This window comes from Globicephala melas, chromosome 7 (genome assembly GCF_963455315.2).
Source record: "Globicephala melas chromosome 7, mGloMel1.2, whole genome shotgun sequence".
In the NCBI taxonomy this organism is placed as follows: domain Eukaryota; kingdom Metazoa; phylum Chordata; class Mammalia; order Artiodactyla; family Delphinidae; genus Globicephala; species Globicephala melas.
In genome coordinates, this window is record NC_083320.1 from 8,447,112 (window position 1) to 8,469,247 (window position 22,136).

Here is a 22,136-nt window from a genome sequence, read left to right on the forward strand (position 1 = left end):
GAGCCCACATGCTCTGGAGCCTGCATGCCACAGCGAAGGACCCCCCTCACCCATGCCGCAACAAAGATCCTGTGTGCCGCAACTAAGACCCGACACAGCCAAATAGATAGATAAATAATATTAAAAAAAAATACATGGACTTGAATCCCAAACAGAACCAGTCTGCACCATTTTGCACTTTTCTCCAGCCACTTGCAGCTGTCTGAGTTAGGTTAACAGGGTGCGGCTTTTGCAGGACAGGGGAAAGAGAAAACGAGCATAACAGCGATGGAGCATTGGAGTTAAGCTACGTTAAAGATGGGGGGAGGGAAGGTGCATAAGGGGGTTGAAAGGCAGTGAAAAAGTAATGGGGTCAGAGGCACATCAAAGTGAGCTTGAAAGACAGAAGGTGGTGCTCAGAGAGCAGGATGAATAGTTCAAATCAAGATTTTGAAGGTGGTGCAGTAATAAAAAGCTCATGACCGCAGAAGTGGGCAAATGAGGAGGATGGAGGAAAAAGATGCCTATAAGTAAGGAGGACGAAGAAACTTGTGCAGCCAGGATTCTGAAACCCCTCAAAATGAAGCAGAGGAGGTGGAGACGTAGACAGTGAGCCAGGCGCTGCAGTCTTCAAGGGAAACAACGGTGGTAAAGCCCACGGCATGGACTTCAAAGGTGGGGGGGTAGGGGGTGATTGGGAAGTAGCAATGAGGAGCAAGCAGGACCCCCTGCCTGCCAGTTACACAAGGTGTGAGGAGAAAGACACCTCTGTGTCTGTCTGAGGACCACCCACCTCTCCAGCCTTCCTCTGGACCAACCACCAACACCTGTCCCTGTTCCTGTCCCGGCTCCATTCTTACTTCCCCATGTGAGGCCCCAGTAACACTGAACTCCAGGCCATTCCTCCTTACAAAATGCTCTTTCATGATTCTAAGCCTTTGGATGTACTCTTCTTCACCTCGTGGGCAAACTTGACACATCATACTGAGTCAAGGGCTTGACCTCCTTTACGAAGTCTTCCAGGAACCCCTCTCCTTCCTTCCCCATCAAGGCAATTCTCTCTCCTCTGGGGTACCTCTATATCCTACATTTACTTCTACTGTTATACTTATTACCCTATTTAAAAAGGCAGGCAGCTGTATTTAAATTTGGTATCTCTAGAACCTAGCAGAGTGCCTGGTAGGCACCCAAGACATGTGATAAATAAATGAAGCCCAAGCAGACGGAAAAGCATTTTGAAGGCCCTGGAACAAGAAAACTTTGTTGTTTTAAGAACTCAAGCTCCTTCCTACCTCAGGGCCTTTGCACATATTGTTCTCTCTGCCAGCAACACTCTTCCCCTTTCTTTTTTCACCTGGCTAAGCCCTGTGCTTATAAACATCACTTCGTCAGAGAAGTTCTTCATGACCATCTTTTGAATAAGATTCTGCTATGATCATCCGTCAGTGAATGTGAGCCATCATTGGGCATTCTATTACTCTGACATTCTTAAAAATTACAGAATTTTCTGTACACTTTTATATCATAATAAGTTCACTTATTGAGGGCTTATTGTATGCCATGCAAAACGCTTCTCATTTAATTTTCACAATAAACCTGAATGATGAATATGATGTATATTCTCCTTTTACAGATGAGGCAGCTGAGGCTCAGGGACGTTAAGGTGCTCCCAATAACTCAACTAGTAAGTAACAAAGTGGGAATTTAAATCCAGACTGATATTAACCACTACACAGTATTACCCCGAAGTTTGGACCACCTCAATCAGAATCACCTGGGATGCTTGTGAAATGAAAATTCCTAGCATCACTCTGAACTTACTGAACACAATGCCCAGAAATTGTTTTACACAATCTCTCCCGATGACTTTTATGCACGTTCAGGTTTGAGAACCACGGCTTTACTTTATGCAAAAACTAGAGAAAACTTCAATCACTCTTGAGGACTGCAGTGGCAGCTTCTGATTTCTATATAATAGGGATTTAGGGCCTACGAGCTGGTTGAATAAGGGGAAGACTATGGGATTTGTCTGGAAGACGAATTTGAATAGGAAGCATCCTGGTTTTGCTTAGATTGGATGAAGTCTGGACTCAACCTGGGTGCCTGGGGAGAGCGGTTAGCTGATGGGAGATAACGGAAGGGATGGATCTAAAAGCCCCAGGCCACCCTCTCGTGCCGCCACTCCCCAGCTGGACGACATGGAGCCCCTTTCAAGCTTGGCTCACTGAAGCAAAGATCAGGGACTACTTGTGGGAAGCAGCTGGACCTGTCCTCGGGATATCCAGGCAGCCGCCTCAGGCCCACAAAGTCCAGGACAGCAGTCGAAAAGTGGGGTCATCCGGCAGCGGCTGCTGAGTTGGCGCGTCGGGGTTTTCCTCTGGGGAGAGGGCTCAGCAGAGCCTCGGCCCTCTGGCCCATCACCACGCCTCCCCGCCCGGGGACGGCGGGCTCGGGGGTGGCCCGGCCGCGTCGGGGGACGAGCTTACCTGCTGCTCTGACGCGGGCACATGCGCCTACCCTGCCCGGTCGCCCCTCGTCCAGCCGTCGCCCCGGCAACCGCCGCCGCCTGCCTGGCACCACGTGGAGCAGCGCAGCCAATCACCGGACGCGACCTACGCGGAGCATCCTGGGACAAACGGCGGAGCCTAGCGGGCTAAGTCTCGGGGCTTCCGGGCGGCGGAAGTGAAGTCGCGGCTCGCAGTTCAGAGTCCGCTGCGGGTTACAAGATGCTGGGCGGCGTCACCCGCCCTCCTCTCCACAACTTCTCATTGGTTCTTTTCCACAAATATTGCGCCTGGGGCTTCCCTGGTGGCGCAGTGCTTGAGAGTCCGCCTGCCGATGCAGGGGACACGGGTTCGTGCCCCGGTCCGGGAAGATCCCCCATGCCGCGGAGCGGCTGGGCCCGTGAGCCATGGCCGCTGAACCTGCGCGTCCGGAGCCTGTGCTCCGCAACGGGAGAGGCCACAACAGTGAGAGGCCCGCGTACCGCAAAAGAAAAAATAAAAATTGCGCCTGGCGTTGTGCCTGGCTCTAGGGATGAGCCCGACCAGGCTGGAAACAAAACCATCAAGAGATTACAGTGTGGTGTGCGCGGAAAAAGATAGGCGTCGTTATTCCCATTTTACAGGAGCGACCCAGGGTCAACTTAGAACCAACAAGGTAGCCCAAGATCTGCCTTAAAGCTCCAGGCACCAGGTTCCACCCCACTGTAGCAGTTTCCAGGGATTTTAGAGAAACTTTTTTTTCCCCACGTGAAATGTGGGTTTTTAAAAGTGAAACAGGAGCACAAATCATCCCTGTCCTTGCGTGTGGTGCTTTTGAACTGAAGTTCACCAGCACTGAAAGAGCACCTGCGAGTCGCCCAACTCTGGGCTGGAGGCTGGGGAGTTGGCTAGAGATGGAGAAAATCTCTCCCCACCCGGCATTGAGGACCAGATCTCCATGTTTCCATCTCCATGCTTCCAAGAAGATGGAGACCACCAAGGCCAGAGACAGGGAAGAGGGCATGGAGAAGGTAGATATGCTTGCCTTTGAAGAAGCCCTAAGATGGTCTGTGGCCACCTCCCCAGGCCCCAGGCCTGCCAGTGCTCTTTTGAGATCTGAGAGTGTTTTCAAAGAAAGGTTGTATTTAGCAGGAAGAGACACATTGTCCAGGTAATAGGAATTGAAAATAAACCTCGCCATTCATAATGACAGAAGTTCACATCTATTGTCAACTCACCGTGTGCCAGGAATTGCCAGACAAAATACAGGACAACCAATTAAGTTTTAATTTCAGATAAGTTTTTAGTTAAGTATATCCCAAATATTGCCTTATTTTATTGTGCATATAGGACATTATATTTCCTGTATTTTTATTTGATAAATATGGCAACCCTATGAGTGCCCACTTGTATGTAATCCTCACACCACATCTATGAGATGGGTAATATTTTCAGGGGTTTACAGATTAACGAGGTTGTACCTTACCTGAGCCCTCTGCTCCTGGGAAACAGTGATGGTTAAGAAATCCCCCCACCCTTTTGTGTTCTGGGAAGGGGCTTACCAAAAAGAACTACCCTTCCTCTTGTGACTTAGATAAGGCTCATCATCCACTCTTCGTGACTCCTGTAAGGTTCATGCATGATGCCCTTGTTTACCTGTGACAAGGCCAAACATAGACCTTTCCCCTTTTGCTTGAACCTGCTCACCAGGCCAGACACAGACCTTCCAAATTCCTGTTCTTTGTCTCATGGTTGATTAGCTGAGATAAGAACTGTTTGTGCCCCCCCGAAACTAGTTAGATACAGAGATAAGCATGTCCTGTTCAGCTAATTGACTGAGATTTCCCCTGATGGCAAAATCAACCCAACTGTAAATCATCCTACTTGTAATCTGTCTAGCCCTCCCTCTACGAGTGCCTGTGGAGGCACTCTGATGTCTGACCTGGTTCACTCTACCTATTGAAATAGCCTGAATAAAATCAACCTGCTTGTCCAGGTTTTGTCTTTGACAAGATGAATAACACAAAGAGGTTAAGAAATTCCTCCAAATCCACATAGCTAGGGAGTGGTAGAACCAGAACTGAACACAAGACCTTGTGCCTTTGAACCCTAGGCTCTTAACTACAATAAAAACCACTCCAGGTGGTTCCCTGGTGGTCTGGTGGTTAGGAATCTGCCCTTCCACTGCAGGGGACACGGGTTTCAATCCCTGGTCAGGGAACTAAGATCCCGCATGCTGCGCAACCCTGCCAAAGAAAAAGACAAAAACAAACAAAAAACCACTCCTGCTTTACTTTCTCTTACAAGTGCATTTGCCGCACGATCAGGATTGGTCACTTACGAGTGCATTTGCCTGATGAGCAGGATTTGCCCAGCATCCCATCCCATGACCACAGGGATGGGCATTACAGCCCAATCTGGACCAATATTGCCCCATCCTTCTACAAGTGATTGGTTCAGGATAGGCATGTGACCCAAGCTGATCCAATGGAAGTCCTTCCCTGGGATTTTTCTGTTGAAATGTGGTCAGTTCATTGTAAAATGAGACTCCAGAGCAGCCTACTGCCGTGTTCTTCATCTCATGGGAAGGCCTGAGAAAATGAAGCTGTTACCTAGAGAGATGCAAACAGAGCATGTTGGGGGCATCAGATCCTTGGTCCCAGACTCCTGAGTTCCCTGGAGCAGCCCTCACTCCATCCATTGCGTAAGCACTGCTCCCCCCCAACCCCAGCATCCTTCCAATCAACCATCATTTTCATTTAAACTGGTTCAAATTGAGTTTCTGTCACTTGCAACCAAAAGAAGTCTGACTATTACAGACATAATTTCTATATGTTATATCAACTGAAAATGGCTTAAAAATTTGTTTCTTGTTAAACAATTTAAGTTTATTTCCAGGGATGTGAGTCACATCACAGCACCCAGTAGTTCTGTGGCCTGGGTGAGGTTGGCAAAAAGATCCAGACCTTCAAATGGCCTTCCCAAAGGGCAAGCACAGAGGGCAGTATGTTGGTTTGAACTGAAGAGTAGATGCTACAGTGACCGAATTTGGTGGTTTTCTCGCAGGTTGACACATCTTGAGGACCAGCAAGGCATGGCTCACAAGGAACCTCTTTAGCTGTACCGCCAACCCTGTCACTAAGCATTTCCTGGCCTCATTGTTGTCTCAGCCTAAGCACCGATCCACTTGCCCCAAACCAACTTTACATTAGGACTACTGCTTTCACGGTGAGACCTACATATGGACTTGAGAGGGTGTGGGTGAGACAGGGACAACTGGGCTACTAAATAGTTGGTTAATCATAACAGTGAAAAGAATAATTCCTGATGATAGAAGATGCACATAGTAACGCTGAATCTCCCTTTTCACCCTTCTCCCCACCTATATTTAATGTCCCATGAGCTCAGTTGAACCTGAGGTCAAGGGTAAGACATAGAACTCCTTGCTGCGCCTGGATGAAGCCTTTTACTGCTAATAGACATCTGAAGCCAAAAGTGAAACTATGGCCGGTGAGGAGAGAATTTGGGAGGATGACCCACTGGCTTTCCCATGTGTGGTCCCCAGATCAGCTGCCGCAGCAGCATCTGGGAGCTTGTTAGAAATGCACATTCTCAGGCCCCACCCAGACCTGCCGAATCAGAAACTCTGGGTGGGGCCCAGCAATCTAGGCGACTGGGACTGATGGGCGCCCCAAGTGTGGGAGCCGCTGGACTTGAAGGTCTCGGGTTGCGCGGGCTCTGGGCGGGAGCGGAAGCGAGCATCCCCCGGGCCCCGGCGCGGCGCGGGGAGCTGGGCTCTGCGAGGCTGGATCGGCGCCCGCCGCCCGCCCCGCCCTGGAAGCCGCACAGACGCCGCCCGCCCGCGCGTCTGGCTGGCTGGCGCGGGGACCAGGTGGAGCCGCGATCACCAACGCAGCCGCTCCGCCCCGAGAGGAAGCAAGCAAGACGCCCACGGAGTTTTCACCCAATGACCCTAATCTTGGGGGTGGGGGTGGGGGCGTCACTGCAGTGACCTCGGGCCTGGGAAGGATGGGGTCAGCGCGGGGCCTGGGTAGAGCTTAAGACAGCAGCCGTCGGACCTGACCTGGGCTCCGCCCAGGTGGAAGTTCGGCTCCTGCCGGGCCCCTGGCGCGCCCGCGCCTCCTCCCGCGGTCATTTCCAGGAACCTGGACTCTGGCTGTGCCAGCCCGGCGGTCAGAGTGCAGAGCGGTTCCCAGAAATCACAGGCGCTCTGGAGCGGAGACAGTCCCCACCCGGGCGGCCCGGGCATCACTGTTTTCCCCCCGCGACCGGCCCCCAGCCCTGACCCTGGGAAGGAAGTCGGGGCAAAGACACTGGAGCGGCCTGGGGCACAGCAGCGCGGGCCAACCCCGCCTTCCCTCATTACAAGCTCTCTGGCCCTGTCCCTTTTCCTCCCGGCCTCAACTCCTTACAGAGTCGCGCCAGGGACGCAGAGGACTCCTTCACGTCCAGTGACAGAAACCTGTCTTGAAACAGCTTCAGTCAAAAGCGACTTTTCCTGGCTCCCATCACAGGGAAGTCAGGCGCAGCCCGCCTCCCTCAGGCAGAGCGGGAAGGAGGATCCCAGCAGTGCCTTCAGTTCTCGGCTTCTGTCTCTCTCCTCTGGGCTCTGCCAGGGGCTCTGTGTGGGGCGGGGACCGGAAGCCAGCTCTCCCCGTGGCGGGACCTGTGACCTGGGCCCGGGAGCAGCGAGCGGCGGCCTGGGCGGAGAGGCAGGGAGGACGAGCAAAGCCCTGTGGGAGCGCTCTCCCTGGAGTCTGGGGCCCAAGGGTCTGGTTCCCCTCTCTCCTGAGGCCTGGCTGCACCCTGTCCTTGACTCTTTAAAATGGCTTTGTGTGTATAAGATGAAGGCTGCTTCTGTGCTGAGCATGTTCGAGTTGATGACCCACAAGGAAGAGTCTGGACTCCCACAGGCTCCCTGGGCAGGGCTGGCTGCCTCCCAGCCTCCCTGCCCGTGGGCGTGGGGCGGAGCTCCCTAGCATGGAGGAGGGAAGAGGGGACACAGACACTGCCTCAGCGTCCAGCTCGGTGACCTCCTCCTCCCTCCCGCTGGGACAGGGGAGTGGCCTCATCCTCCTCTGTATGGGTCCCAGGAGGGCCTGCCAAGATCCTTGGGGGAGGTGCTAAAGTGGGCAGAGATGTTGGAGCAGCTACAGTGTGGCGGCATCTTGTCCAGGCTCAGAAGTTTCTGGTAAATGGAGCTAAGGCAACCCCCGCCCCCCGCCCTGAGTATTTGCTTTGAGGAGGGGCTGAGAAGCTGTCCAGGAAAAATGATATGAACTCTGTCCATCCCTAGGGTTCAGGCAAATATGGCCCAGCTGAGAACCTGTGATAGTCCTGATGGAGGTCAACCTGCAGGGGTAGAGGTCAGCCTGCAGGAGCTGAGCACATCCAGGAAGGAACGGGAGGGGCAGTATCATCAAACTCTGCAACAATCTGAGGCTTGGCCAGCTGGCCAGCTCTTAGCAGCAGCATCCCATCTCAGAGTCACAGATCTTTGGGACTGCAGTGACCATAGGCCATATAGGCCCATAGGGATCACATGAGAAAACTGGAGAGTGAGAGAAGTCCATGGGAGGGGGACCTCCGCTGTGAGGTGAGCCTCCATCCACCCCTTTGAGCTCCCGGGCTGGGAAGCCAGAGCCACTTAGAGGTAGCAGCACCTTTGCCCTGGGCCTGTTGGCCAGTGGGGACAGAGGAGGAGACGCTCTGAAGGTTTCCTAGCTGGGCTGTGAGTGGTGAAGCCCAAAAATCAAGGCCAGGCTGGGAGGGTGACGGGTGCCGTTTGTATGGAGATGAAGGAAATTTCTTTCTCCAGATTTTCTCGTAGGCTGAGCACTGGATTTGTTTGGAAGAAATATTTGGATAAGTCCTTTGGGGTAAGAGTGGGTGAGGAGCAGATGAGAACCCAAGGTCTCAGTGCTCTGCCTTCCAAGGGGGCTGGGTGCTAGCCCCGGGGTGCTGGCTAACCCACCGCTGCCTCCAGGGGTCACCCTTGATGGTGGTGCACCATGGTGGCCCTGCTCCCCAGCGTCCAGGCCTTGCTTTGAACCCCAAAGCCCTTGCGTCTAAACTATCCAGGTCTTTGGAAAGCCAGGTCTCGGGCCAGGCCAGCTGTGGCCACACAATCGTGCAGGCAGGCCTTTTGCTGTTCTCCCCAGCAGTGCCGAACCTAGAACACAGGTGTAGGCAAGGAGCCAAGACAAGGGACAGTTTTCTATCATCCCGGACCCAAGAGCCCTCAGGACCCTGGTATGCCTGCCTCCCATTTTCTAGAACCATCTGTCCTATGGAAATGTGTGTGTACCTGTCTGGAGGAAGTAACAGGGGCTGTAGACAGGTAACATTCTTTACTTGCCCTTGAAAGTCTGGCTCAGTCCAGATCCTCTGATCGGAGGTCTCGGGGGCAGGGGGCATGGGGCAGCCCAAGCCCTCTCGGGGGGCGGTGGGGGGCTCTGGGAGCCCCCTCCCCTCCAGGAAGCTGTGAGAGCTACAGGCCCCTGCCAGAGGAGAGCCCATTTATTTCCTCTGCCTGCTCAGCCCTCACATGGCCTTATAGGGTAGAGGCTGCGCAGAGGCCTGGCCCGCTGGGAAGAGCAGGCGGGGGGCCTCAGGGTCGCTCTCCATGGAGGCTGCGCCGTCGCCCTGGGTGTTGAGTCTCCACCTTCTCAGGCTCCCCCTTCCATCACATGCTTTGTAATATCCTCTTTCCTATCCTAAAATGAAATTCCCAGCTAATATAACCCCCTCACCCACCTGATTTTAAAATAATCATGATAATGCAATTTATTAAAAAACAATGTATTTTTCCATATGTGAGCACTTGGGCCGACTACACGGGAAGAAGAAAGCAGTCTGATGCACGTGGCCTCAGGCAGTTGCCCCTGCAGACCGGCGCAGGGGTGTGATGGTGGCGACTGGGTAGTTCAAAAGGATGAGCAGCTCTTAGTAAAGTTCTGGACCAGACCGAGCCACGCGCGGCAAGATGTCCAGCATGGTGGGCTCCCACCAGGAACACCCGTTGGGTTCCCCAGTCATTGTGGGAACTAAAAATGCCTCCACCCTACCCATGTGGGAAATGCCTCCCTTCCAGGGGCAGCTATGCCTCACTCCTGAGAACTGCAGCTTCAGGCTGTGAGGGTGGAGGGGAGATGAACGTGAATCCACCAAGCCCAAACCCAGGAGCTAATAACCCCGTGTGGGGAGAGGTAAGGGACACAGTGAGGACAAACACAGGTATAATTCACGGTCACCACTTGGTGTCTCTGACTTCGCTCCTTCTGCTGGAGGACATGACACCATCAGGCTCCAGCAAAAAGCTTGCTATCCCTACCCTCACTTCGTCATCGTCAGTGACCAAGTTGTTCAATTTGGCCTAAAATTCTCTCAGATCCATGTTCTTCTCTTTATCGCTTCTGCCTTCTGCTTCGCTCAAGCCTCATCTCCCTGGTGGAAGACTGCAGTGGTTTCCTCTGACTCCCCCCACCCCCCGCCACCAATTCAATCACCTCATCTGTCCCCTAGTACACCCTCTGTGTTAATTTGCTAGGGCTGCCATACAAAATACTAGACACTGGGTGGCTTAAACAGCAGAATTTTACTTTATTACAGTTCTGGAGGCTGGAAACCCAAGATCAAGTGTTGGCAGGTTTGGTTTCTTCTGAGGCCTCTCTCTGCAGCTTGCAGATGGCCTCCCTCTTGCTCTCTCCTTCCATGGTTGCCCCTTGGTCTGTGTGTTGTCTGTCTTGTAAGGACACTAGTCATAGGATTAGGGCCCACCCATATGATTTCATCTTAACTACCTCTTGACAGGCCCTATCTCCATATACAGTCATATTCTGAGGTACTGGAGGTTAGGACTTCACTATACGAACTTTGAGGGGACACAGTTTAGCCCATCGCACCCCTCTTTAATGGTTCTTCTTGAAGTAGTCTTTTGGTATCAAATGCCAGAAATTCAACTCTAAGTGCCTTGTGTTTTGCTTTAAAAAAGAGGAGAGCTTGTCACTCATGGAACTTCATAGTCTGGAGGTAGAGACACAGCTGGATCCGGAGCTTGTGTGATGCTCTTTGGATCCACCTCTGAGCTCGGGTTCCTCTGGGTTGGCATCATGTTCAGGCTCTTTGCGGAGCAAGGCTCAGCTTTAGGGCGTGTCAAAAGTAGAAGAGAGAGTGGTTCCCAGTAGTTGGAACAGAGGTCCCAGAATTGGTCTTGTTTTCTCGGATTGGCCTGATGGGCTGTGTGCTCTTCCCTGAACCTGTCACCGAGGCCTGCGGGTGGAGTGTGCTGACCGGCAGCTGGGCTGAGCTAGGAGGTCAGCGGTTCCCTCAGGGAAGGCACAGACATCCGTTCCCAGAAGGGATGCAAATGGCGGCTGGTTTGCAAACGTTATAGAAGCTCACTGGAGAATGGGTGAATACACGAGTGCATGAGCTCCCTAGACCTTCTCTAACGTGGTACAGAAATGCGAGCTAAGGCCAGTCGTCTATGGATTTAATTCCCACAGTTTGGTTTGGTCGCACTGGCTTTCCCCTCAGATGTGATGCTTTTCCATATTCCTTATTAGTATCAGCCCCACTGCCAGAGTGTGACTTTGTCTTGGACCAGTCAGTGGCTTGAGAATGTTGAGGGACTAAGCACAGATTACATGTCCCTGTTCAGGATGGATTAGGACCTTTAAAGACTCTAAGCACTGAAAAGATTATGGTGCCTCCCCCACGCCCCGTTGGCCCCATTAAAAATAAAAATATTTCTAAGCCACAGAATAAATGTAAGGAGGTCTAACAGCGTATTCATTTTCCCCATAAAGACTATTTTAATTGCAAATATATGTTGATCAAATTATTTTAAGAAAAATGAAATTATTTTTTCCTGGGCTTCTACCCTGCTGGCTCCAGCATGCACTTCTGCCCGCTGATGGGCAATTTAGCCCTGCCAGCCCCGCCTGAGCCCGCTGCCGGCTGAGGAGGTACTGGACTGCGTGAACACAGCCCCCCTGAGAACCCTGATGAGAAGAAAGGCTGAGGCACCTGTGTCTAGGCCTCTGTGGGGCTGGCTTGGGGCCTGGAGTTTCCAGGGCGAGGACTGACTGTTTGGCATCCGCTCACAGGCACTGTCTGCTCGGGCAAGGCGATGTGCTTGCATCTCCCTGGTCACTGCAAGCCGCAGAAGGTCTCAGGCTGGGGGCTCCGGTGGGGCACTTCCCAGGGGAAGCAGTGCGTCGTGGCCGCCCCTGCTCCTCAGTATGCCCACCGCAGGGCTCTGGGGAAGAGAGCGAAGCATCTCATTAAACGGGCTGTTACCAGAGTTCGACAAACCCGAAGTCCTTTTTGCTGGTGAGCGGCAAGAGCCACAGTGAGTGCAGGCGAGCCTGGAGTTAGGGAAGCCAGCGGGCCTGATGCCATGTATCACATGTACCACAGGCGAGACCTGCCCAAGGGGCCCCAGCAGGACAGCATTCTCACTTCCTGCCACTTGGTCCACTGACCTGGTTTCTGGGGACCCTTCCTTTGGGGAATAATTCTGCCTCCAGGTATGTCCTGCATTGCTGCTGGAGACATCTGTCTTCTACAGAGGGCTTTTGCTGATGGCTGTGCTGTTGGAGGGGTTCTGGGGTCCTCACTACCCCCGTATCCACACCCCGTCTAAACGCCAAGGGGACCCAAGTCTGGAGGCAGCTTTGTGTAGGACCGTGTTTCTCAGTGTGGTCTCAGGATCATCTCTATCAGGATCACCTGAGTGCCAGCTAAACTGGCTGATTTCTGAGTTGGACTCCAGCTCTGTCAAGTCACTGCCATGGTGGCTAAATAAGCAGAAGCAAACGAATCGGGTTTTGTAGTCAGACCTGGGTTTGAATTTGTCTCATAACTTACTGTGTACCCTCATCCTCTCTAAGTCCCATTTTGCGTAACATGGGCTAGTAATATTTAGCTCACGATAGAATTGCGAGGATTGAAAATGGTAAAATGTGAATAAAGTGCTGAACAGTGCCTAGCTCACAGAAGCTAAATACACGTTTGGCACCATCATCGGTCCAGCCATCTGTCTGACCGTCTGTCTGTCCATCTACCTGTCCATCTGTCCATCTAATACTTACTGGGAGCCTACGATGAGCCAGGAACTGCTCTAGGCACTAGGAATACATCAGTCATCAAAAACAAACTCCTTGTCCCCAGGAAGTTTACACACTAAGCGGGGGATACAGACAATAAAGAAACATATGATAGGCAAGGTGGTTCTAAGTGCCATGGAGAGAAATAAATCAGGATCAAGTGTATCACCAGACTCCCCAGTTATTTAACCTGGAGCCAACAGGCATTATGTCTCAAACACTGTGACAGGGACTTTGGGGGATATGTTGGGGCTTGCTCTTAAGGAGCTGGCTGGGCGATAAAAATCCCATACACACAGGAAATCACTGGAGAACAACGAATCACCTGCCAACCATGTATCATACACGCCTGGGAGCTGCTCAGAGGAAAGATTGATTGAATACCCCCACCAGGCTTCTAATCCAGGAACAAAGGAAGGGATATGCTTACTCCTTATTTTGGAGAGGCTAGTTCATACCCAGCATAAGCAGAAAGCCTTGTATGCTTATAAACCTCTTAAATCATTAGAACATGAATCAGGGCTTCTGAGAAAAGATCATGGCACGAGTCAGAGGCTGCTCACACCAGGTCGTGGGAATACAACTTGATGGGAAACTCTTTATCTGTCCAACTATTTGCCAAGTCCCAGCTCTGTGTAATGCCCAAGATCTCTGAAGGTAATTGTCTGCCGGATGCAATTTTATTATAAATAAATAACTCACTGATTTGGCAATCACTGAGTGCATGCACCAAAGGAACTGCCCAGATCCCAGCGAACAGATGGGAAATGCCCATCAGCAATGGGCTGTGTTGTAGAGGCAACGGGTGTTTGGAAATAATGCTTTTATTGACAATCCCTTTTTGAAAAGGCGTACTGGCTTAAGAGTATGGAGGAAGAAGACACAAACTTGGAGCAGAGTATGGAAGTAGAATAGCCAGAAAAATGGCTATTTGGAGGTCTGTTGCCCTTTGGATCAAACATGCCCAGAAAACTAATAGGCCAGGGACCAGCTCTGTGGAAAGACGAACTGGAAACACAACTGTAAAAGTGGTGCTTAATGTCAACCAGTCACTTCACTATTATAAGTGCCTTCATGTGTAAAATGAGGGGTTAGACCATACCGTTCTGATTCAATTAAAATTTAGGGAATACGTTAGTGCTAGGTTCCTTAACCTAGATAGATTATCTCAAGATAACAGCGTCTAGTTCACAGGGTTGTCGTGAGGAATAATACATGTGATTCTTAGTATCTAGCATGTAGTAAGCATGTAATAATTAGCCATTATCATTTAATCCCCCAACCTTGAGATAAACATTATTTCCTCTGTACAAATGAGGAAACCACTAAGGGACAAGATCAGGATCTGAACCAAAGTCTGAAGCCAGAGTCTACGACCTTCCCATTATGCAGTTCGGTTTGGAAGGGCCCTCCCTTCCAGTTCTTAATTGTAAAAAATGAAAGGGTAGAAAAGGAACTTGAGCTCTAGAAACAATCAAGCTAAGCAACTTCTAAGGGATTTGCCGTGCAAAGCCGAAGTGTTGTCTCATTTATGACAAAGAAAATAAGGAGGCTGGGGAGAGGACTGAGACAAAGCCACCAAAGCTTCTTTGCCCAAGCTCAGCTGCTTCTCATCATCTCATGCCAGTGAGAGATTTCAGACACACCATCTTGCACATATACATACACAAAGAAAAGCCAAGGTTCTCCAAGAGTAAAACCCACTGAAAAACAGTCCTTAGAAGGATTGTTTAATCACTGCAGGAGATAAATAAGAAGACATTTGAATTAATCCCCTCATATGTCCTCATGGATTCTGTCCCAGTTGTTCTGTTAGTGCTCAGTTGTGGCTCTCACCATTCTCAACAGTACAGAGTCCAAGAATATATGATCATACATTGCGCGCTAGGGTTATAATGGTGAGCAAGACAAAAGTGGGGGAAGGTATAGGCAAGTCAACTGGGCAATGAATAATAATATGGTGAGATAAGGACCACGGGGCCAATACTGGGTGCTGGGGAAGCAGAGGGCCTCGTCCAGCTCTGGTGGGGGGAATTGGGGAGGGTTTCTTAGAAAAAGTCTCTTTAAATTGAGACCTAAAGAACTAACTAGTAGAATGTATACATATAGCTAATTCACTTCACTGTACAGCAGAAACTAACACAACATTGTAAAGCAATTATGCTCCAATAAAAAAAGAAAAAAAAAAAGAAGCAACTAGTAGATTCACCAGACCTTGAGGGAGAGGCGGGAATAAAGAGAGAAGGGTATTTCAGGCAGAAGGAATAGTACGTGCAAAAGCCAGTTATCTCTAACTGGCATGAGATGATGAGAAGCTGAGCTTGGGCAAAGAAGCTTTGGTGGCTTTGTCTCAGTCCTCTCCCCAGCCTCCTTGTTATCTTCATCATAAATGAGACAACACTTCGGCTTTCCACAACAAATCCCTTCAATGGATCTTTGAAGGAAGTGAAAGTGGTTCTAAGTGTGAGGTGGGAGAAGAGTGAAGAGATGGGAGGTTGGAGAGGTGAGTAGCAGCTAACACCTTGCATAACTTTGTACACACAGGAAAGGATTTGCACATTATTCAACAAAGAACCACTGAGAGATTTTAAGCAGGAGACTAATATGGTTTGCAATTTAGAAAGATCAGTTTGGAGAATGGAGTAGAGTGGGCCAAGTCTAGAGGCAGACAAACAGTTAAGTACTTAAACTAGGGATAGTGAACAGTGGGGAAGGAGGGTGGACGAACTGGAGAGATACTTGAGAGGCTAAACTGAGTCAAGGGTGAAGCCTTTCTAGATTTCTGGTTGGATCACCAGATCGAGGGGTTGTGATTAGCCTCAAGCGGGAGCAGAAGAGGCTGGACGTGCTTTGCTTATATGGTTTTAAGTGCCTGTGAGGCAGCCCAAATAGGGATGCCCAGGAAGTGGTTGGATGTGCACCCCCCTTGCCTTCAACTCTGAAACAGTGTGCCCCAATGACAACACTGGCAGTAATTGCTGCCATTTTCCCTTGTTTCTTCTATAGAATGTGTCAATTCTAGCTCCTGTCCTGTTTTCATACGTGACTTTATTTCATATATCACTTTAGATTTCTTTGCACCTTAGTTATCTCGGTGCTGTGCGTATCTTAGGAAATCTTCTAGGAAAAAAAAATCAGGAAAAGAGATACGATCTCATCATAATCTGACCCAAGAGGCCATTTTACTTTAATAGCTTGCATTTTTTTTTTTTTTCGTTACGCGGGCCTCTCACTGTTGTGGCCTCTCCCGTTGCGGAGCACAGGCTCCGGACGCGCAGGCTCAGCGGCCATGGCTCACGGGCCCAGCCGCTCCGCGGCATATGGGATCTTCCCGGCCCGGGGCACGAACCCGTGTCCCCTGCATCGGCAGGCGGACTCTCAACCACTGCGCCACCAGGGAAGCCCAATAGCTTGCATTTTTAAAAGCTATAACCTTAAGATTTAAGACCAAGATACAAATTCTAAATTGCACTTCTTACTGGGAACTAGTGCTGACTACTCCCTGAAGTTCAATCCACTTTTTTAGAAAGAATTTATTAACTTTGGCCAGAGACCCATGAATGTACCACTTCTCCCAGACTACTCAATTTTGGACAGTGACATCATCTATAGACTTCTGTTTTTTAAACATTTCATATATTAAGGGAAATGTTAGAGATAACTGTGTCTGAAATGCAAGCAATGTGAAGAGGTTGAACAGGAAGGACATAGCTAATGAGAGGCTAGGAAATGAGATAATCTCTTTTAGAGAATCATCTGATATTGAGGAAACAAGGAATTTACAAAGGAGGGGATACAATGAAATTAACCAACGAGTGGAGCCATCCTTTGGGATCAGTAACCTTTAGACCTGGACCTAACAACAAAGCTGTGGTAGATGAACGGATAGAGCTGATCTACCCAGGAGTTTGTTTCCTCTAAAAACAGGTTTTTTTTTTTCTTTTCCAGACTCAGAAGGCTATATCTTAAATTAAGAAGTGAAAGAATCAAGGTTGGAATAAAGAGTTATTCGTGTATAAATGTTGGAAACTACCTACTTTTACTTTAATAGTTGAAGGCCAAGGCACAAAAGGCCCTACATAACCAAATGTCTGCATTTTTTATTACCTTTAAATTATACCTCAATTAAAAAAAACATGAAAAAAATGTCAGAAAAGGAGAAAAAAAGGGTACATTATTAAATCTTGTGGCTAAATAAACTGAAATAATTTATATCTATTGTCCTTAACAGGGTCAAAAGCAGGAAACAATAAGCAAAGCTTATTTAAAAAAAAAAAGCTTCTGAGCTGCCTAAACAGACTACATTTCCCTTGGACCATTAAAGGGACTTCCACCTCAATAAGTGACGCCACCCTACACCTTGAATGCCATTAATAAAAATGCAGAGAATTCTTGGAGTAATAAACAAGGGTGGTTGTTTTTCTCTCTTATTTTTTCCATTATTTTGCAAATAATCTATAAAATAGTTTAACTCTTTCACCAATATTAAAGTCATGCATACTTATCCCAGCAATCAAAGATTTAGCTCTTTGGGTTTAGGCGTTTCATGGTGGGAGGAAAGAGTACTAGATCCATTTATTTAAAATCCAGGCTGAAAAACAAACAAGAAGTCCTTGTCCATCTGAAGATCTTAATATATTTATTTGAAAACCAAGTTGTGTGAAAGAGAACACTAAATAGTCATATACCATCTCTTCAACCAAAGACTTGGACACAAGGTCCGCACAGAGGCAATGATACATGCAGTGAATAGCAGGTCTCAGCATGAACTTCCTCACAGGCGTTTCCAATATGAGCTTGGACAATCTTCTTCAGGTGAGTAATAAAATCCTGGGGAAGCGGGGAGAGAGAGAAGCTAGGGTTATTCTTTATTTTAAAAACATTGAAAAAACCCAAAACAAACTACTAGATGTTGAAGTCTAAAACTAGCCTATAGACTTCCCTGGTGGTCCAGTGGTTAAGACTCCACGCTTCCACTGCAGGGGTAATGGGTTCAATCCCTGGTTGGAGAACTAGAATCCCACACGTTGCACAGTGTGGCAAAAAAAGAAAAAACAAAAAAACACGCAAAATAAAAAACCAAAACAACAAACAAACAAACAAAACCAAAATAGCCCCTAACTCTGCTGATGCAGTCCTAATACGACAGTTCGTGCTAAGACAGACTATAGTTTCCAAATTCTCATTTGACTGGATATTTTACCCTTTTAAAAACTAACAAGGGGAACTTCCCTGGTGGTCCAGTGGGTAAGACTCCACGCTCCCAATGCAGGGGGCCAGGTTCGATCCCTGGTCGGGGACTAGATCCTGCATGCATACTGCAACTAAGAGTCCGCATGCTGCAACTAAGAAGTCCGCATGCTGCAACTAAAAGATCCTGCATGCTGCAACTAAAATCTGCGTGCTGCAACTAAAATCCCGCGTGCCGCAACTAAGACCTGGCGCAGACTAAATAACTAAATACAAAAGTAAATAGATAAATAAATAAATATGAAAAAAAACCTAACAAGAATCTAATTTCCAACTGAAAACTTCTAAGCCATTTTGTAGTTAGCTGTCTTGAAAGACTTAATCAGGGGGTTTTCAGTAAGGTATTGTGAAAGGCTGAAGAGGGCTAATGTGAGTTCAGTTCTGCACCCAGACTGAGAGCTCAGGGTATTAATATTGTCATGTGCTGGTTGGGTAAAGCTTAGGAAACCATCAAGAGCTGGAAGACAATTTTCAAAGGCAGGAAGGCAAGTTATAAATCTCCAAACTGTGTCTTGGAGGCTTGAATGTATTTTTCTACTAATAGCAGGGTTTCTGCCTTAACATTTATCTGAGATTTCTATAAAAGCTTTCATTAATTGCTTACTTAGTGTGTAACACTCACAGCGTTAGATTTGCAACTTGACATTTCAAATGTATTTTTCTTTTGTCCTAATGTAATAAATGGTACTGATCTTACTTTCTTTAAAGAGTAGAATAAATTCATATTTGTTTGACAACGTACTTGTAGTAGGGTGGAATTAGAGAACCTTGATTATACAGTTTATATGTATCTTCAGATACGTGATGACCATTCAAAAAAAATTGGAGGAAACAGAATGACAATTTCGTGAAATTGCAATCTTTTTGCATCTAAAAACCCCCTTCAACATTGTTAGGACATTAGCATAATAATAATCTTTTTCAACTGGACAAAGCTTTGTGTTACAGTCTAACTGACCCCAAAGTACCTATAAGCACTATGGCTTATACATATTAGATGTTCAATAGCTTCTCAAATAAATGAATGGTAAGGCTTTTAGTGCCAAAAGTATTGCCAAAGGAAAGGGAGAGAGAGAAGAATCAGTGAGGAATTTAGACCTGTGCTACTCAAAGTGTGATCTACGGACCAGTGCCCGTCCACAAACTATAACTGATCCACAACAAGGAGCTTACGTCAAAATGGAAATCACCTCCGTCACTGAGCTGTCAGTTCAGCTGACTTTTTTGGGGTTAGTGGGTAGCAAGGCTTTTTTGATGAGAGAAGCATTGAGTTACATTCTGGAGCAAGCTCCCTACTTCGTCATGGACCTATGAAATCAGTTTGCAGTCCAGCCACTTTGAATAGCACTGGTAGAACACTAGAGGGTAGAGAGTCAAAGAAGGAAAAAGGAATTGGTATATTCCATATTCATGAAGAGGTCAAAGAAGGGTAAATTTTAATACTGTTTAGGTAAACAGGGATTAAGTACAAAAGGAAAAAAGTGAGACCATGTCTCTGTATAAAACATTTGTGAAGAACTGACTAAGAGATTTCCCTTGATACACAATTTTGTTCCACACACACCTCTGGTCCTTAGTCATCAATATACTCAAATGGTTCTGGGGGTTCTGGCTCTTGCTCCTCTTCCTCAATTTTCGGGCCATGGGCTGCCACAGGTTCCACCAGCTCTTCAATGTCTTCACTGGTATCCTTCAGAATGATGATGCCTCCAATGGACAGCTATTAAACAGAGCAAGGAATGAAGAAGCACAAGCTCCACTCATATTTCCAGAATGCTCCAGAATCTTGAGTGCATATTTGTTAAATGGTACCTCAAGGCTACTAGAATGATTTGGAAATAAAGAACTGGGATGGAACTACCTTTCCTTGATGACAGTCAGGAAACCTGGGCATTTGTGCCTGTGTGATGCTACACTAGTGACTTAACTAAACTGTTCAAACGTAAGAAGGGGCTAATAAAATCTTCCTGATCTATTCCTTCAGGTTAGTCTGAGGGCTGAATGAGGACATCATTGCCAATGTGCATAAGAAAGGATAAAGATAACTGTAATCTATAGGAGTACCTGCAAACTTAACCCAGTGGCTCTGGATGGTAGAACATGTGGTGTTGCTGTTTGGATGATGCATCCCAATTTAAGAAGTATTTCTCAGTACTGCACTAGCCTCAGTCGGACTGCAGGGAGAATGTTTACTATCCAAAGACGGTATTCTAATGCCTTGTTACTCAGTGTGTGGTCCTGTACCAGTAGCATCCTCATTACCTCAGAGCTTGTTACAAATGCAGAAAACTTAGTCCCGCTTTAGATCTCTGAATTTGTATTTTAAGAAGATCCTCAGGTGATTTATATGCATGTTAAAGTTTGAGACGCACACTAGTCTAACAGATACTTTATCATTTGTGAGAAAACCATCATTTTGGACACAAGAGACAACCTAGAAATGAAAAGCCAATTTTTCTCCAGCAATTTCAGAATGATAGAGCAATATAAGTATCACAAATATCTGAGTGTTTTTCACTATAATCTACAAATCCTTGTGATGCGAGACAGTGAAAAACTAGACTAGAAACAAAAGGGAAGTAGAGTATAGAAGCAATTCTATTAAGCCCTCTCCCAAACATATTAGCAAAAGGTAAATTCAAAAATCAAACTGTCTGCCCTTCTCTGGTGTGCTAATCTTATTCTATTTGCTTGCCTGTGTCAAAGGAAATGGAAAGCTGCTCTCTGTAATTAAATCAGTCAACAGTGAAGGGAACATCTGGCAAAAACATATTTCTACCAAAGCACATTACTGGGAAGGAAAAAAAGCCCAAGCATGTTAGGAAAATGATTCATATATGTATAAGCATCTCTGCAGTTCAACCTAATCTAATTTTTACTCATCAGAACTCTGCTCTGCCACGCTATAAAACTGGTGTGCCTTCATGAATTTCTAAACTATTTCCCTTCTCTCAATACATACATATTCATACACATTAATCTATAATCCTTTCACTTAAAAAGCTTGCTTTCCTTGAAGAAAAGCCATTTTATGAATGGACCCTTCCTTTAATACCAATATTCATCCAAGAACAGAGTAACATGGCCACTATCCTAATACTCCATGGTCTAAAAGTTTATTTGAACCTTCTAAAGGACCAAATGGAGATCAATCTTTTACTCAACAGAAAATACCCATGTTCACCAAAGGACTTCCTGCATTTTGGAAATACATGGCTCCAGATTACAATGGAACTATTTCATGCTTAACTGGAATGCTCCAGCCCAAATCCTGCAATATAATCAACATATGGGAAGAGCTTTTTATAGCTACATGGTTCAGATTTATTAATGCCTTATATGTTAGAGAGAAAGTTCACACTCTCTAAGCAGAGAATAAGATATATGACATTCTGTTTTCTGAGAAGGCTAGTGACAATGGAAGACAGAGGCAATGGGGCACTTCGGCTGCCAAATGTTCCACACTCTCTATAAGACATCTTTTAAGATGGACAGGAAACAGAGTAGGAATGCCACCCATTTTCAAAACTAAAGCTGCTGGGACTTCCCTGGTGGTCCAGTGGTTAAGAATCTGCCTTCCAACGCAGGGGACGCGGGTCTGATCCCTGGTTGGGGAACTAAGATCCCACGTGCTGTGGGGCAACTAAGCCCATGCACCGCACCTATTGAGTCCACGTGCTACAAACTACAGAACCCATGCACTCTGGAGCCCACATGCCACAACTACAGAGCCCACGTGCCGCAACTAGAGAGAAGCCCACACACTACAATGAAGAGCCTGTGTGCTCTGGAGCCCGCGCACCACAACTAGAGAACAGCCCGTAAGCCACAACAAAAGATCCCGCGTGCCACAAAGAAGATCCCATATGCCACAACCAAGACACAACGTAGCCAAAAAATAAAAAATGAAATAAATAAATATTAAAAAAAAAAAAAACAACCCTAAAGCTGCCTCTTTCAAATGCAATGTCTGAGGAAGGATCTGATGACCCTGCCATTGAGGGTTCTGGAGGGAATGAGTCAGGGGGCACCTCTTTCTTCACTGCATACACACAGAGGCAGTCTTTCCTTCCTTTTTTAAAAAATTGAGATATAATTCACATAACATAAATGATCTCTTTTAAAGTATACAATTCAGTGATTTTTTTTTAGGATACTCACAAAATTGTGCAGCCACCTCCACTATCTAATTCAAGAACACATTCATCAACGTAAAAGAAACTCTGCATCTGCCAGCCGTCATTCTCCATCCCCCACTCCCAGCTCCTACAACCGCTAAAGCAACTTCTGT

At 47.5% G+C, this 22,136-nt stretch overlaps 2 protein-coding genes across 7 annotated transcripts in view; both read right to left on the reverse strand.

Moving 5' to 3' along the window:
- Nucleotides 1-2,564, reverse strand: part of ARMC9 (armadillo repeat containing 9) — a 138,498-nt gene extending 135,934 nt beyond the window's left edge. For all 6 annotated transcript variants that reach the window (XM_030875505.3, XM_060301740.2, XM_030875712.3 and 3 more), the window contains exon 1: nt 2,466-2,564. The gene's annotated coding sequence lies outside the window, so the exon portion shown is untranslated. The remainder of the gene's footprint in view (nt 1-2,465) is intronic.
- A 14,651-nt stretch (nt 2,565-17,215) lies between these two features.
- The window catches only part of PSMD1 (proteasome 26S subunit, non-ATPase 1), a 103,334-nt gene continuing 98,413 nt past the window's right edge, over nt 17,216-22,136 (reverse strand). The window contains exons 24-25 of the mRNA XM_030876196.2: nt 19,410-19,565; nt 17,216-17,425 (exon numbers count right to left, since the gene is read on the reverse strand). Of these exons, the coding sequence (XP_030732056.1) occupies nt 19,419-19,565 (147 nt within the window). The 3' untranslated portion in view covers nt 17,216-17,425; nt 19,410-19,418. The remainder of the gene's footprint in view (nt 17,426-19,409; nt 19,566-22,136) is intronic.